Source organism: Sander lucioperca, chromosome 4, assembly GCF_008315115.2.
Source record: "Sander lucioperca isolate FBNREF2018 chromosome 4, SLUC_FBN_1.2, whole genome shotgun sequence".
NCBI classification, from domain to species: Eukaryota; Metazoa; Chordata; class Actinopteri; order Perciformes; family Percidae; genus Sander; species Sander lucioperca.
In genome coordinates, this window is record NC_050176.1 from 31,722,769 (window position 1) to 31,738,116 (window position 15,348).

General features: G+C 40.6%; 1 protein-coding gene across 2 annotated transcripts; it reads right to left on the reverse strand.

The window, feature by feature from the left end:
- Positions 1–1,717: 1,717 nt before the first annotated feature.
- On the reverse strand, positions 1,718–15,070 carry dkk2 (dickkopf WNT signaling pathway inhibitor 2). Of its 2 annotated transcripts, none has more exons than XM_031277062.2 (4): positions 14,443–15,070; positions 4,218–4,368; positions 3,570–3,695; positions 1,718–2,337 (listed from the first exon to the last, which is right to left on the reverse strand). In XM_031277062.2, exons 1-4 carry the CDS (start codon positions 14,644–14,646, stop codon positions 2,087–2,089), a joined length of 732 nt encoding a protein of 243 aa, XP_031132922.1. In that variant the 5' UTR covers positions 14,647–15,070; the 3' UTR covers positions 1,718–2,086. The 2 variants fall into 2 exon arrangements, with proteins under 2 accessions (XP_031132922.1, XP_031132921.1); XM_031277061.2 differs by having other exon boundaries at positions 4,218–4,371; positions 14,443–15,065.
- Between the last annotated feature and the right edge of the window lie 278 nt (positions 15,071–15,348).

Sequence of the window (15,348 nt, forward strand, 5' to 3'; positions counted from 1 at the left end):
GTCGTAGCTGGTTAGCCTAAGGCATGGTCTAAAACTCTATATATGGATTTTTCCAGTCATCAATGGGAGAAATGAATGGGAAATTTACTTCTGGAACCCAAGGTCTCTCAGAGGAGGGGCGGGACTGTTGAGCTCTATAGAAAGATTATATAGGCTAGTTATAAAACTATAATGTAAAATGTAAGCATACATCCTCCTGTCTTACATTATAAACTCTCAACAAAAACATAAGCCACACAACAAGTAACAACCAGTCCTGTGTAACCAATAGTACAAAATACATTCTTTTATTCATTCATCATTGTAAATACACAACAAATCAATGTGAAATATTAACACAGACAATATTTCGTGGGATATAAATCTTGACACCATTTACACAAACTATTTTGGAAATGAATGTGCTTGTCTCTCTATTTGGAAATATTCTTTTGATGCATCCAGTCTGTAATATCAGTCAAAGCTATCTAAGCCTTTTCCCTCTGCCTATACACACAGCTTTTATCATTTCAACTATCTATCCAACTGTGCTCATCCTATTTCATCCCTCATTACTCTTCTCACCTAGATCATTTTGCTGTAACCTTTAAGATTCATATTTTTATTATATGTACATGATATACATTGATTCTTAAATACATTTTCATTGTGTCCAATCTATTTACAATATAAGAGCTTATTGATATTTTAAATGGGTACAAAATATGTGTAGTTGATGCTCTAAAACATTAAAGCAAAAAGAGGCAAATAAAAAAGATAGTGAGAAGAAGTGGTTGTTTAAAGAAGTTGTACTGCGGGGGTGGGGGGGGGGGGGGGTATGCAGTCAAATTTGTAAAAAACAGAAAAATAAACAGGGCTGTGTGCCATCAACGAAATGTTGATTCAAACTGCAATTCTCTTTGAAAACATCAGGTTTGTAGGACGTTTTTGTAATCAATTTCTCACATCTCCATTCCTACTGGCTGCAAATGGAAAGAAATTGCACTGCCATAGTATCCTTGAATCCTGTTCATGTGATTGGAAAAGCAGAACCATTCTCTGGTCTGGTATCTGCAGCAGATCACTACCTCAGTGCAAACTGTTTTTAACCCACACAGTTGTATCACAATAGATTGCAGCTGTATCTGACAGATCAAACGAGGTTTCCACAATGGACACAATCCTTTATCTCTCTCTTCTTGTGGCTAGAAATTGGGCAAGGAGCTAATGTCCCAGATGAAACTCATCACTCTGATGTAAATATTCTTTCATTCTTTGGTTTAAGAGTATTATGCTTTGCATTGAAGTCTCAGGATGCTGTTACACAAGTAAAGCTCTGGAGTGAACAGTGTATGCAATTAGCTCCTCATATGATATGACCGGTATTTTTGTGTCTGGATATTGTTACTAGTTGCAAATGTCTTGCATAGCAATAGCTGAATTCCTCAAGACTTAAAACAATGACAAGAACAGTAAGATATGGAAATTTGACAAAACAGATAACAAATCATGGCACATCCAGTAATTACACACAAGATATCACACGTCAGATCTTTGACTTTGGAGTTTGGTAAAGAACGTACTGTGCAGGAAACATATGGCTTTTCTGTAAATAGTCTATCTGTCTTATTATTATAAGTTGAAGCTTGATGAAAGACTGCTACGTCTGTTGCCTCCATCTAGAAAAGGTCCACAACTATCACAGCATTTACTGGCTAACTTTGTGGATCCCTGAATGTCACGAGAATGTGTAAAAAGTTTGTTGTGTTTGTGAGCATGCACACCATGAGCTCATTGATCTAATGTGTGTGTGTGTGTGTGTGTGTGTGTGTGTGTGTGTGTGTGTGTGTGTGTGTGTGTGTGTGTGTGTGTGTGTGTGTGTGTGTGCAGGGATGAACCACTCACGGCAAACACATTAAAGCAATCCCATTCACTCTCTGCTTGCCGAATAGCGAGCTTGAACCCACAAGAGTCTGTTCGGTCTCTTGTTTGTCTCTGTCTTTCTGTCTTTCACTCCTTCTCAATACAGCCACAACCTATCCTTTAAAAAAACTTTCCCTGGCAGATGGAGACAGAGGCCTCTAGGCTGACAGCAGCTGCCCCCACTTCAGATCTTCTGGCACATGTGGAGCCTGGACTTGGACGAGGAGGTGGCGTCTTTCCACACCTTGCAGGAAAGGCCCTTGGCACAGTCACAGCGCTGGAAGATTTCCAAGCCGTGAGAGCCTTTCTTTCTCTGCTTGGTGCACACCTCTCCCTGCCTCAGCACCGGCTTGCAGATTTTGGTCCAGAAATGGCGGGCACAGCAGTAGCCCTCCGAGCAATCGGATGAACGCAGGCAAGAGTCGCCCTCATGCCCTAACAGGGGAAGACAAGAAACAGTGCTGATGAGTGAGAAGCCAGTGAACAACGCATCTACAAACAGGTTTGATCAGAAAAACAGAAACAAATGCTTCCTCAGAGACATGAAAGACCTGCATGAAATTATAAATCATCCAGCATCTTGGAGTTTTGCTGTATAGTGCTTCAGTTATATAAAGCACAGGAAATGTATGATTATTGTTCATTAAGCTGTTATGTTTTCCATACAGATAAGTTTATGCAACCTTTTGTTCACATTTCAATTCAGATTGCATAACGTGTGGCCATGTCAGAGACAAAAGAAAAGCTTGAAGTTTTCAACATAAATCAAGCAAACAATTAGCTTATTCTGTATATTAACCATATCAACCCATCTGGTCTGAGTCTGATATTCTTGGCAGGATGTTAGCATGCTCTTATGAATGCATAATAAGTATAATTTAGTCGTCCTGTATAGCTGACAAAACCACACTTTGCTGATTGGTTATTTTAATGTTAAGTTCCAAGCACCAGTCTGATGGACTGCTAAGCCTGACTGCTTGTTCATTGCTTTAACACCACTGATTCTTTTGTGGTGGATTTTTCTCAAGCAACGACTTGCATAAAGCCATTATAATGTAATTATGTTAAAGGAGAGGGAGTCAGTCAAGCACAAATAAAAGTAAATGGCCTTATTTACAGCAACTTTAAGTAGTGCTGCTATTTTCACATTGATTTTAGCGTTGCAGCCTGCTGTCTTGAGGGTGCATTTAGAGTTGAGTGTCTCATTAAACGTATTGCTTGCTTTATGGACAGGCCCTTACATTAACTTAAATTAGGTGACATAAACGCTAAGCATGGGGCTCAGAGAGTTATTAGCTATAATCGTGCCAAACCTGCATTCTGCGGTTTTCACTTCTGTATCACACAAGTGTGTGTGCTGTCATTGAAAGTGTTTGTATGGCTTTATGTAGGTACAGAAACAGCAGGAGTGTGGTTTCTTCCAGGCTCCCCATGCGGTGCTTTGGGCTCAGAGACACTGACACATGAGCAGAGGGGTAATTATCAACATAGTTTGTGGATATGCGTTGCCTATGAACTCTGTAGGACATGCAGACAGTGAACAACAGAAAGATTCAGCCATCGACAGCAGAAAAGATAAGGACGACAAAAGATGAAAGAGAAAACGACAGTGACAGTGTTTAGAGAGGGCACTGTTTCCAGTAGACATGTCCGAAACATAATCTCACCTTTAAGAGAATGCTTAGCATGTGCCTTCCCACCCTTCCTCCAGCTCTGGTCTTTGGTGGAGAGATGCTCATCTAAAGCTGAGATGTGAGGTGAGATCACACTCTCAGAGACAGGGACACAAATATCTGCAGACAGAAAAAGAAGAGATCAAACATTTAAACAATTCCAACCCTGCTTACTTTGTCAAGAAACTACATAACAGATCGTTCAACCTGATGGCCAACGAGTTAAAAGTCAAATCAATATGTTAGTAGCTTATGTTAGTGATAAACTAGGCTTTTCATGAGAACTAACAACATCTCTGTTGGTCAGCTATGTCACTTGAAAACAAAAAAACAATTTCTGCACAGCCTCTGCACAAACACACACATTCATGCCACTCACACCACTTTCCAAAATGTGACCACTGATTCCTAACCTCTGGGCATCAATTGGATAGAGTTTAACTATAGTTCAGGATTCTGTCTTGAATTATGTAAATGTACTGGTCTGGCTCTTTCACTCAGTCTCTGGGCTGGATACTGTACAAGTCACTTTTTTCAGAATATTTGCATAAGACAAGAAATCAAATTTCTGAATCATACCCTGCAGTCACGACATAACTGAAGCTAACATGCTCTGAAAATGTGTTTGTGTCAGGTACGTACAGTTACTGCAGCGGTTCCCAGGACAGCACATGGCATCTCTATGGCAGCGCTTCTTCCTCCTGCGGCAGGTGAGGCAGCGAGAGGGAGCCTGTTGAGGGCTGTGGCAGTAGCTTCCCACACTGCACTCCTTATCATTGCTGCATGGATACACCTGCTGAGGAAAAACACGTTTACTCAGTCAGTTTACTCGGTTTATGAAAGATTGCACGAGCACACATTGATCTTAACAAATGTATGGTTAAAGTGCATGACTTAATGAACAGTTCTTCCTGAAGATAAAAACGAAACACTTTGTGCCTGTCATAACTTTGCGTTGATGAGGTGGCATTTTCAACGGGCTGCACAGAGCTCTGACCCAGTGAGACACCAGACTGCATTTGCATGTACAATGTGGTAGGTGCAAGTTTGTCGGTAAGAATCAAGCACTGGAGGGCAATATTGGTTCCAATGTCAATGCAGTCGCATCGCCCACCTGCTCAGATTACGTTAAAGGTGCATGTCACATGGTGCAGTCATGTTTTGTTTATTTCTGAAGCTTTACAGTGCCAAGCGTGAGCAGCTTATTCAAAAGCTCAAATACCCTTTTAGTGAATAATACAGAAAATGTTGCCTTTGATATTTGACTTTGACATATTTGCCTACGGGTGATAAAACAATATTAAACACACACATACAAACGTGGCTGTGGCAAAAGTGCCATGAGCTGTTTCATGACATTATGAACTGTTTGCCCTTTTTATTGGGCAGTGGCCTGGCAAATCAATGGGATGGCAAAATCAATAAGCACCATTGTTAAAGAGAAGGAGCATAGTGGATTTTGTTGGACACAACCCAGCAAACCACGACTTACCCAGACCAAACACAGTAACTGCATTGCTTCTAATTCTATTCCAAGCACCACAGTTGCACGATGCACCTCAGGTCACAAAATTTAAATTGTAGATGTTAACAAGTCAAATTAAACCCATGTTATGTTCAGGTTGGAGGTGTGTGGAGACACTCTACCCTCAGAAAAAAAACCTTGGTTAGACCAAAAACAGGACCCAAATAAAGCCCAACTCAAATGCAATTTATCATGTTAGAAAACTGCAGATTTTACTGATACCCTAACTAATGTGCATCATATGTCACTGTTTTAAGAGAGAAATGTTAGATTGAGAGAAACCTGGAAGCTTTCAATGTTCCAGTTACTGTTGGAGTCACTTTGGATTTACTCAAAGGTTTCCTGGCTGTTAACTAATTGTTAACAGTTTGAGCGCTATATCATTGGTTGTGGAAATAGACAGTGCTGTTAAGTTTCAAAAATGGAATATTTGATGTTTTGGACATCAAAACCAAATGTCATTCATCTTCATATTGAGCTGGTGGCAGAAGTCTCAGCAGCATACAGAGATCTGAAATCTTGGCAAATTAACCCCAAACTCTCTGCATGGCCAGATATATTGGTAAGTAGGAAAATATGTTGGTTGTTTGCTTTGGGTGAACTGACTACAGGCTGTGGTCCCGTCCCTCTGCATCCAATTTTAGAGGACAACATGTTGTAGGGATTAACATGTCTCTCACTGGTGTGGTCATTTGTTTCAGGTCCCAGACAATAGAGCTATTAGAATTTCCAAACCAAGAGAAACCACTTCAGTTTCTCTCAATTTTTTTCAGTGTTCAGAGGCTTAATGAGTCTACAGACATAATTGAGGGGCAATTACTGTAGCTAATCATACTTCTTCATAGTCAATTTGGCAATGTTTTTGATTTAGTATTTCTTGTGTTTACACTAAAGGGTTGGGACATTCTGTTGTGCAGCAACACACACGAAGAACCTTTAAGTCTTTTCCGTAAGTGCACTGAAATGACCACCTTAACAAACACAACATCCACTCTCCACAGCAGCAAGAAGCACAATTAAAGCCAAGCAAACTTTTTCCATAACAAGCGTGCACACCAATGATAAGTTTTACTGGAACTTGATATAATTCCCTACACATGCAAGTCCCATGTCCCTGTTAGACTTGGAGCATGAGCAACGGAGTTTGTCGTGAATTGTTTCACAAATTAAATGAACTCCTCAGTCAAATGAAATAATGTTACACATTTAAGTCATCAAGAGAGAGGATCATTTTGAAAAGCTTCAGTGAAACATCAATACTCTGGCTCAAGGCCACACCAGTTGAGGGAGACATAATGAAGGTCAGGTCACTGTGTTTCTCCAATTGCTGCACATCTTTTATTTTAGGGCATTGTTATTACAATGGATGTACACCTATTCAAATATGCAGATCAGTAAAAAAATAAATAAATAGCAGGATATGGATTCTGACTGTGTAAATTATGTCCAGTGTAGACCGACATTAGAACAACATGTTTGGCTGGCACACCACCACCGGCACCACAACCACATTTAGCTTGGCACTGCACTGACAGATCTGATTTAGTGTGGCTTACCACTGACGAACATTGAACAATAAACATGAGTGAATGAACAAGAAAAAGGTTTAAATCAGAGTAAAATCATTATAGCCACAATAAATAGCAAACTCCATTTGGGGTATAAAGGTCAGCGGAGAGGGGCTGCCATGCCAAAAGGAACATGCAACATGAATGTGCACCACATGTTAAAATTAACTCTCAACAATATTAATATTTCAGCACATTAAAAGTTGTTACTCGATGTGCTTGTGCTTCAGAAAGTGAGCAAGATTAGACTTGTTGGCCAGATGCCATACTGACTTTCTCGGGCTGGAAACACATGGAGGCAATGATACAGGCGTAGAAAAATGAGCAGGAATATTACACTGAGTCCTCATTCATCAAAATGACAAATTCCCACAATGCAGATGCTTAATGTGTTGACGTAAGTAACAAAGCTCTGATGTTTGATGGATTATAAATATTTCTTAATTACTACTGTGTTAAAAGCTGTTCTCAGAATATTCAAAGGCCGTATTTCAAAGGGACACTCCACCAATTGTACACATGAAGACCAGTTTACTCATCATGGGGAGAACTATTCAGCGGTTGTATACCGGCCTGTGTAGTTCTGGAGGAACTTTCCAGAATCTGAGAAAATAACTCATAGTGTCATTAGGGTTATCTTGGCTTAGTCTCGCATTGTCAGACCTTCCTCCACAAGCACTGCGGAGGAGGGTCTGGCTAGTCCACACAGCATTCCGGGATGGGAGAAAAATGTGCTCTGGTTTATTGGCATTTCTTTAAACCAATCACAATCGTCATGGGCGGCGCAAAGCTCCGCACAGAGTCACTGTAATATAGCCTCGGGAAGGAACTTGTTTTGGTGGAACGTGTACATTCAAAAGTTGTTTTAGTTGTGCAACAGAAAACTCAGATTGGACAGATAGTTTAGCTAGCTGTCTGGATTTACCCTGCAGAGATCTGAGGAGCAGGTAACCATAGTCCTCATAAATCCACCGGAGTTTAAAATCCCAACACAAAAAAAGCAGAAGGAAACGGACATCGGTGAAAAGACATGCATCGAGGATATAGACTATCTTGGCTTAACCCTAATGAATAAAGGAATTATTTTAACGGAGAGCCTATATAAATAATGGGGGTTTGAAATACATTTTTAGACAGGTAGGGTCTAATACTGTATAGAAGCCATCAAGTTGTATTATGGGAAGAGTAGGATCCAGCATTTTGACCATTTCTTTTTTCAGCTCTCTCTTGTAAATCCCCTAACTTTATGGAAGTGCAATATTAAATCACTGGAGTAGCCCCTAAAATCTGAGCTCCTCTTTCACACAAAAAATCTTTCAGAAATAGTTTGACATTTGGGCTTTCTTGCAGAGAGTTGGATGAGTTTGTGTATTAAATATGGAGCTAGAGTTAGAAAGCAATTAGCCTAGCTTAGTATAAAGACTGGAAGCATGGGGGAACAGCTAGCCTGGCTCTCTCTTTAAAAATATGAACACCAGCACATCTAAAGCTCAATAATTAACATAATGTGTCTTACTTGTTTAATCCTCAAATAAACAGTAATTTAAAAATGTAAATTTGTGGTTTCAGAGGGAGTTACATAGTGCAACTATTTTTTGGTTGGGCATGACAAGAGTCCAACAAGTCACTGCTCCTGTGCAATAAATAGTTACAGCTCCCCCCTAAAACCATGAATTTCCATTTTCACATTTCTGTTTTTGTGTACAAATTAAACAAAATATATAATGTGTTGATGAGTGAGCTTTGGATAATCTGTGGTTGGTGTATTTTTGCTATTGGTGCTAAGCTAAGCTAAGACACACTAGCATTAGAGCGGTTGAGTAATGATCTTCTCATCTAACTCTCAACAAGAAAGCGAAACTCAAAGTCCACTTAATATGTTTTCCAGAGCTTTTACCCACATCTCACAGTCGTTCTCAGCCAATGGAGTTTGTTCCACTGGGAAAGACCATTAAGATTAAAGTTTTTAAAAAAATTGTTGTTGGCAAAACTATTATTTTCAAAGTCAAGAATGAACTTTCAAACTCATTGGGGACCTATTTTTGTGTCAACTGCTCATCCAGAAAAACATGTAGGCTACATTGCCATGGACTATTGGTATAATCACAGCTGAGGAGGGAAATATGCTGGAAATATGGTCTGAAGAGAAGTTCAAGAAAGTGCAGTGGGAGTTTTTTTCCTGACATGAAAAATATGCTGTTATCTAAATATGAAGACAAATGGGCCCGGCCACGTGCAGTAGTACTTCATACTACTTTCCTTCGCTCATAATACTGCTCTGATTTTCATCTGTCTTTCTGGCCAGCAAGCTTGGATTGATTACAGTGCATACTGTAGTGCAAAAAGAAGAGAATTAGAAGAAGAAGAAGGGGACTCACCTCTTCCATCAAACCGCTCAGACTGCCCTTTGAAACCCAATGATACAAGGCTGACCCCCAAATCATGGCTGATAATCTCATCTTGTCATGTTTTAAAACGCCTCATTCGCAACTTCTGAGGGATGGGGCTTCATTTGGATGCATCTCATTTATCTCACATCTTTTTTTCTGTTGCTCCCTTATTTGTCCCACGGCAGCCTTTGCACATAAAAGCGCAGCCTTGGATCCTGCGCAGGAAGTGGGTTAAAAACTGCAGCCTCTCTTGGTATGCTGGTGAGACGATAAAGGAAGAGACAGACAGAGGGTCATAAGGGATGCCCCCGGCCCTGTCTCGTGCTACTCTCGTGCTGGTAAAGCACCGTGGCTTTGAAGAGGAACTTTAAATGTGCAGGAGCAACAATCTACAAGGGATTTACTACCGGATATACAGGGCTTTGAACCCTTCCCCTGGTCTTTGGGTCCCTTATTTACCTCAACTGAGTCATTCCAAAGCGCTGATATAATTCGATGGAAGTGCCCTGTAATGCAGTCTCTACTGTTTAGCTTAAGTCTGAGGGTTTAAAATTTTGGGACAGTATGAAAAGTATCGGGATAGTAAGGGGGTCGAACCTTATTTCTCACTTTGTAAAAACGCAAGGCCCTATACCAGCTTTGTTTTCTGTTTTCACAGAAATACTTTCTCAAAAAAACAATGACAGCATCAGTTGTTTAAGCATGTGCCCCAAATGTACATCTGTTTATGTTCAAGAGACAAAACACTCCTGCGGCCGCAGTAATTTTGACAGTAGCAAATAAGTAAGTAAGGTTATTATAGAACAACAAAGTCTGAGTAGGGAGGAGGTTAGGGTGGATGGAGTGATCAACAAAACATCGGACTTCAACACAGGAGGCCGTTGTTCATTTCTCGTTTCCAGACAGAGTTTATGTTTTGTTTTTTGTTTTATACATGATTGTTCCCTAGCCTTAACCACGTGTTTATTATTGTCACCATGACAATGAATGTCCCCTAACATTAACAAAGTAGTAATTTTAACCCAAATCTTGATCTTTCCCAAAACCTAAGTTGTTTTTGTGACTAAACCTAACCAAACTTGAGCCACAGCGTTGTCACATCATAAAACAAATGTTTTTTTTAAAACATTGATTTGTAACTATTTTCAAAGCCATGGACAACGTTCTGCGGATAGGGGCGTCAAATCAGAAAACACTTCTATGTGTCGTTATACAGGGCATGGACAAAGTACGTATTTTGTTGAAGGACTTAATTTAAACAATTTAAACCAATGGAACTTCTTGTGTGGATCACCAGTGCACACATAAATAAAACCTGAGACAGAACTGTTGTTCTCTGCATATGGCAAAGTGCACTTTAAAGAACCATGAAAATAAACATAAATTTAGGGTTAAAGAAATATAAAAGACCCCAAAAGACTCTCCTTAAAAAGTCTGCATTCAGCCAAAACAATTACAATACCCTCTTCCTTTTCTGACCCCGTCTCCCACCCTAACAATTTTCATACAGTCCTTTACTGTTTGTACATGGAGGGACACTGCCTGAGTAATTAGAGCAGTGCATACATGCTGTACTTCCTCCTAGAGTTTTGTCTGAGCCAAAAACACACAAAAAATAAATCTTATGTAAAGAGAAAACCATTCAAAAATAACCTGTGTAGTCTCAGAAACAAACACATACATTTGTTAAATAAAAGTTGTAATTTATTGTACTACACAATAACATCTCATGAGTGGAATGAAAAATCAGTAAAGACATTGTAAAAAAAAAAGAAAAAAACATTTCACACACTTAGTACACATCTATGCTTTTTGAGATTTGTGCCGTGATTGCACTTGACCTTCAGGAATCAGGCACGTAACCTGAAACTGTGAATGGTGTTAAGGAGTGACAGTGGCCTTACAGAGTAAAATAAACGATGCCACTGAACAAACAAACTTCATATGCCCTAAAAGCACAGACAGCCGGCATCAGATTACATAGGGATGGCTGAACACATGTCACTCGTTCAAACCATGTCTTCAAACACAGCTTGGCGTCTTTCATCACTCAAAACACATGTGTTTATGGGCATGTCCCTTTGAGTGCGAGAATCCAAAGTCTCCAAAAACTAGACCTTCCTTAAGTTAAGTATACATTCTGAGTTGATCTTATTCATCGGACACAGAGAGAGGCACACAGTCAGCCAACATGACTGCTCTCTTCAAAGACTATCAAAGGAAAGGGGAAAAACTCTTGGTGGTAATCTAGGAGGTGTGCTGCTCTAAAAGGTGTAATCCTGTGGAAAGAAAGGGGCACGGGTCTCCTCTCTCATTAACAGGTCCAACTTCAGTAAAGGAGGTTTCCACAGGAGACCCCTAATGGCTCCAGTGCAGGGCCCTCACAGCGCCCAAGGGACCCAGAGAGTGAAAAGGCCACAGGACTAGAGACTGAAGCTCAAACTGAGCCGAGCGCTAACAAGCACTCACACCTCTTTTCTCAGCTCATTAGGATCACTAAACATTCATTTTAGGTTAGAGAGGTGGGTAGGCAGGGCTGAGAAAGAGAAAGGACATGGCTCTACTTTTATAGGCAGAGCCCTCAGACATCGCTTGTTAAAGTAATCTCTGTGTTGAATTAAATAAAGCAACTAGTTAAGGCTGACCGACCGGCTGCTGATGTTTTACAGACACGTACTGCATGAATGCCGCCACGCTGTCGGTTCCCTTGTGGGTTCAGAGGTTAGAGTGGTGAGCACTGCCTGCCCGTGCTATCCATTTCTGTTGGTTCCCTTCCAAGGAGCCAACAGTGCCACCCACGAGCACCGGCTGTCAAGGTCTAAGAGGCGTACATTTTGGTTTTGTCGGTTCCACTCCAGTCAGGCTGATGTGAAAAGGGTGAGACAACGGGGAAAAACACTCAGCAGTATGCCCCGACTGAACGTCAAGGGATAGCCAAAACCTGACTCTGATTTGTGTGTGATTAATGTAACCTATATCGCCAAACGGTGTCAGCAGCTACAGGAAATAAAAGCCCATTAAGCTGTCAAATAACCGAAGGCTTTGAGCAGCGTTTCTAATCTGATGGATAAAACACCAAATTACAGCCTTGTTTCCTGCTGCAGCGCTCGTCTCCACAGGGTGGTTGCTGGACTCTCTCCTTCGATAATTTGCTACATTTGAGTTGTAAACCACTGAGGGAGATTTTTGTAATTGTAATCTTTAACTGTGAGAGAAAGAGCTGCTTTATACCATGTAAAATGTTATATTCTTGTGTTTGGCTGCAGAATAAAGTAGGTTAAAAACTAATAAAATTAGTAAGAGTTTTAAAAAATGGCCTTGTAGGTGAATTGTTCAAATTATCACTCAAATAACTGAAAAACTCCCAATCACTCACATCCTGATCCCACCTCCCGAGGTGTAATAATCTGCCAACTATTCCTCACCAATTTTAACAAACTCAACAGCATGACCACTTGAACATAAATCTACTTGGAGAAATTTGAGTTGAAGCATGCCCATTTTACAAACTTACACCCAAGCCTTAATCAGCATTAATTCACTTCACAAATGCAGATAAAGATGAAGTAGTTTGGGGTGCCTGCTGTGAACCACTCAGTGACATGCTGTTTTGTGCTATGCAACCTGTTTCAAGGCATTTATCGTAATTCTAAAAAAAAAAAAAATCTAAAAGGTAGAGTAACTACAATTAACACTCCTAGACTAAATATATGCCGCACTTACAGCCTCATGAAGAGAGCAGACTTGTTATCTTTGATTTATTCTGCTCGTAAATGGCCATTGCATGATGAGATGCAGAAGGTCAGTGCAGTTTGCATCAAGCCGCATATCTGGCCAAGGCTGAGCTGCGGCTGTTACTTTACAACTCTGGAAAACCTCCTGGCAGTCAGAACACACACGCGCACACACACACACACACACACACATATATATACATATATATCCCCTCCTGCTGCCATAAATGCTATTAGCCATCTTCATTTGGACACACTGCACCATGACATTTAACTTTTGTAACAGTACGGTGGTCTCTGCACACACATATTGTTTCCCCTCGGTCCACTCTTCCAAACCACTCCATATTATTGCAATGGCAAAGATGTAAGCAGGCGTTCAAATTGAGGTCTGGCTGGGTTGCTTGAGGTTGGATCTCCTCAGAGGAGAGAAAGTGGCTTTTCCATAAAGCGCTGCTCTCAGCACTACACGCTTCACAGATATCCAACACTATCACTACTGCACGTGATATTACAGACAGGCCAAATGTAAACACAAGTTGGTGTTACAGTAAATCTAGAGGGTGAGACCATCAGTCAAACAAAACAAGAGTAATCAGCTGTTTCAGTGAGTTGATGAACAGACTGTCTGCTGTGTAGGATGTGATGGAGATGTGGCAGTGCCATCTGCTGCTCAAAAAGATACTCTGAGGTCAACACAATCAGACTCCTACATGTTTAATTAAAACTTAGATTTGGTGGTAATCCTTCTGGAAGATGAAGGCCTGCTGGCTTTTGTCAGTTTTTTTGTTTGACTGATGTGCCAATTTCTTTTCCACATCAGTATCTGTTTCCCTCTTCAAAAAATAAACTTGTAAAAAAAAATAATTAGGTACACAGAGAACTTTGCCCGGCCAAGCAATAAATGTACAGCTCTAATTTCTCACTAGATAAAAATCACTCATAATGTTCACAACTTTTACGTTTGCCAGAAAGAAACCTGCCAAATCTTAAACATTTTTGATCTCACATTTGCTGTCAAACTACAGTAATATGGCACTTTGTTGAAACAGCAGGAATTGATAACTCTTTGAGTGGGTATTAAGTGGTTGGTAAGAGTATCCCTCAGAGGCCCCACAGTAAGATTCTCATAATCCCAGCAAGCGTCTGGACCACTTTAATAACACTAAGACCCAGACAGAAAATGAACCTAAGTGTTAACTTTTTCTCACATTTCTACTGGCATTAATGATTTACTGTGGAAGTGCGCTGCACCCAACTGTGGCGTCAGGTCTGAAAGGCAATTAGGGTTTATGAGGGGTCCAATCCCTGCAATTTCCAATAACTATTCACACGTGAGAAAACTCTTTTAAGGCATAGGGCTATTTAACTTACACACCTCAACATACTCCATAGCCAAGGTTTTGAAGACTTACCGCACAATTACGCACGCTTATCTGTATATAAAGTCATTTCAATGAAAAAAAACTGTTTTTCCTTGTCATGCTCATTATAATAAGTGAACACTACATTTGGAATCGTCAAATTGCTATTACCGCTAATAATAAATGATTCCACTGGCTCTAATCCTTCTACCCAATTTCAGGCTTTGCGTAATAGGGCTGGCATATGCATTGATAAGTCCTCAGACAATTAACTACTTAAAATTACCTGCGCAAGGACGTTATATTTCTTGGTGATCCCAAGGTGGACAGCGGCGGAGCGGTTTGGAGCAAGTGTAGGTGTCTCTTCCAACAGAGCTGGCTTGATTAAGTTCGCTTTCGGGCGCGCCTCTGATACCTGGGATGTCCCCGTCTTCAGTGTAGCGACGAGAAGCATCACAACACAGCATCTATTCCAAGTTAAGGCGAGCATCCTTGAAAAAAAAAAATACTGAAATACCAAAAAGTGCCGCAAAAATGAAGTTTCTCAATGAGATGTGTTCGCCCTGTCAGTGTCCATGCGTCACGTTTGCCCGTCTACAAGACATAGAGCAGTGATGAAGCCAAGATTTGTTCCTGAAAATCAGATATTCATAAGAATAACTGCCATCGACACGAACACAGAGAGCGCAGTGTAGAAAGGGCAACAATGAAGAAGTGGATCTGTTAAAACGCTGATGCTCTGAGGGTCAGAAAGAAACGTGACAAGAGGTTTCCTCTCTGTCTCTGTCTGGCTGTGAGTGAGCACTTAGTCCTGCAGCCGGGTGTTTTATGATCTCGGATACTTTCTTTTTATAGGATTCTAATGAGTTTGCTTCCTCCGCCCCTATTCACAACTGACAAAGAATGAAACTGATCTGTGTGCGGCTCTGCTGCTTGCACATTGTCGTCTCGACACCGGCACCAGGAGCCCCGTTGGGAAAAAGCTATAAAATTATACACTGTGTATTTTAACTGGGCGCTTGACCCTTTTTACTGCGAGGCGGTTGGGCGAGTAGGAAACGGGAAAAAAAATCAGTTAGGCTAGGGGGGTTGTAGGTAAGGTGGAACATTTTCCGTGATCAGAATAGATTTGTTTCTCTAGGAAATTGTATGTGTGAGGAAAAAATGTAAAATATAAAATATCACACTCAGG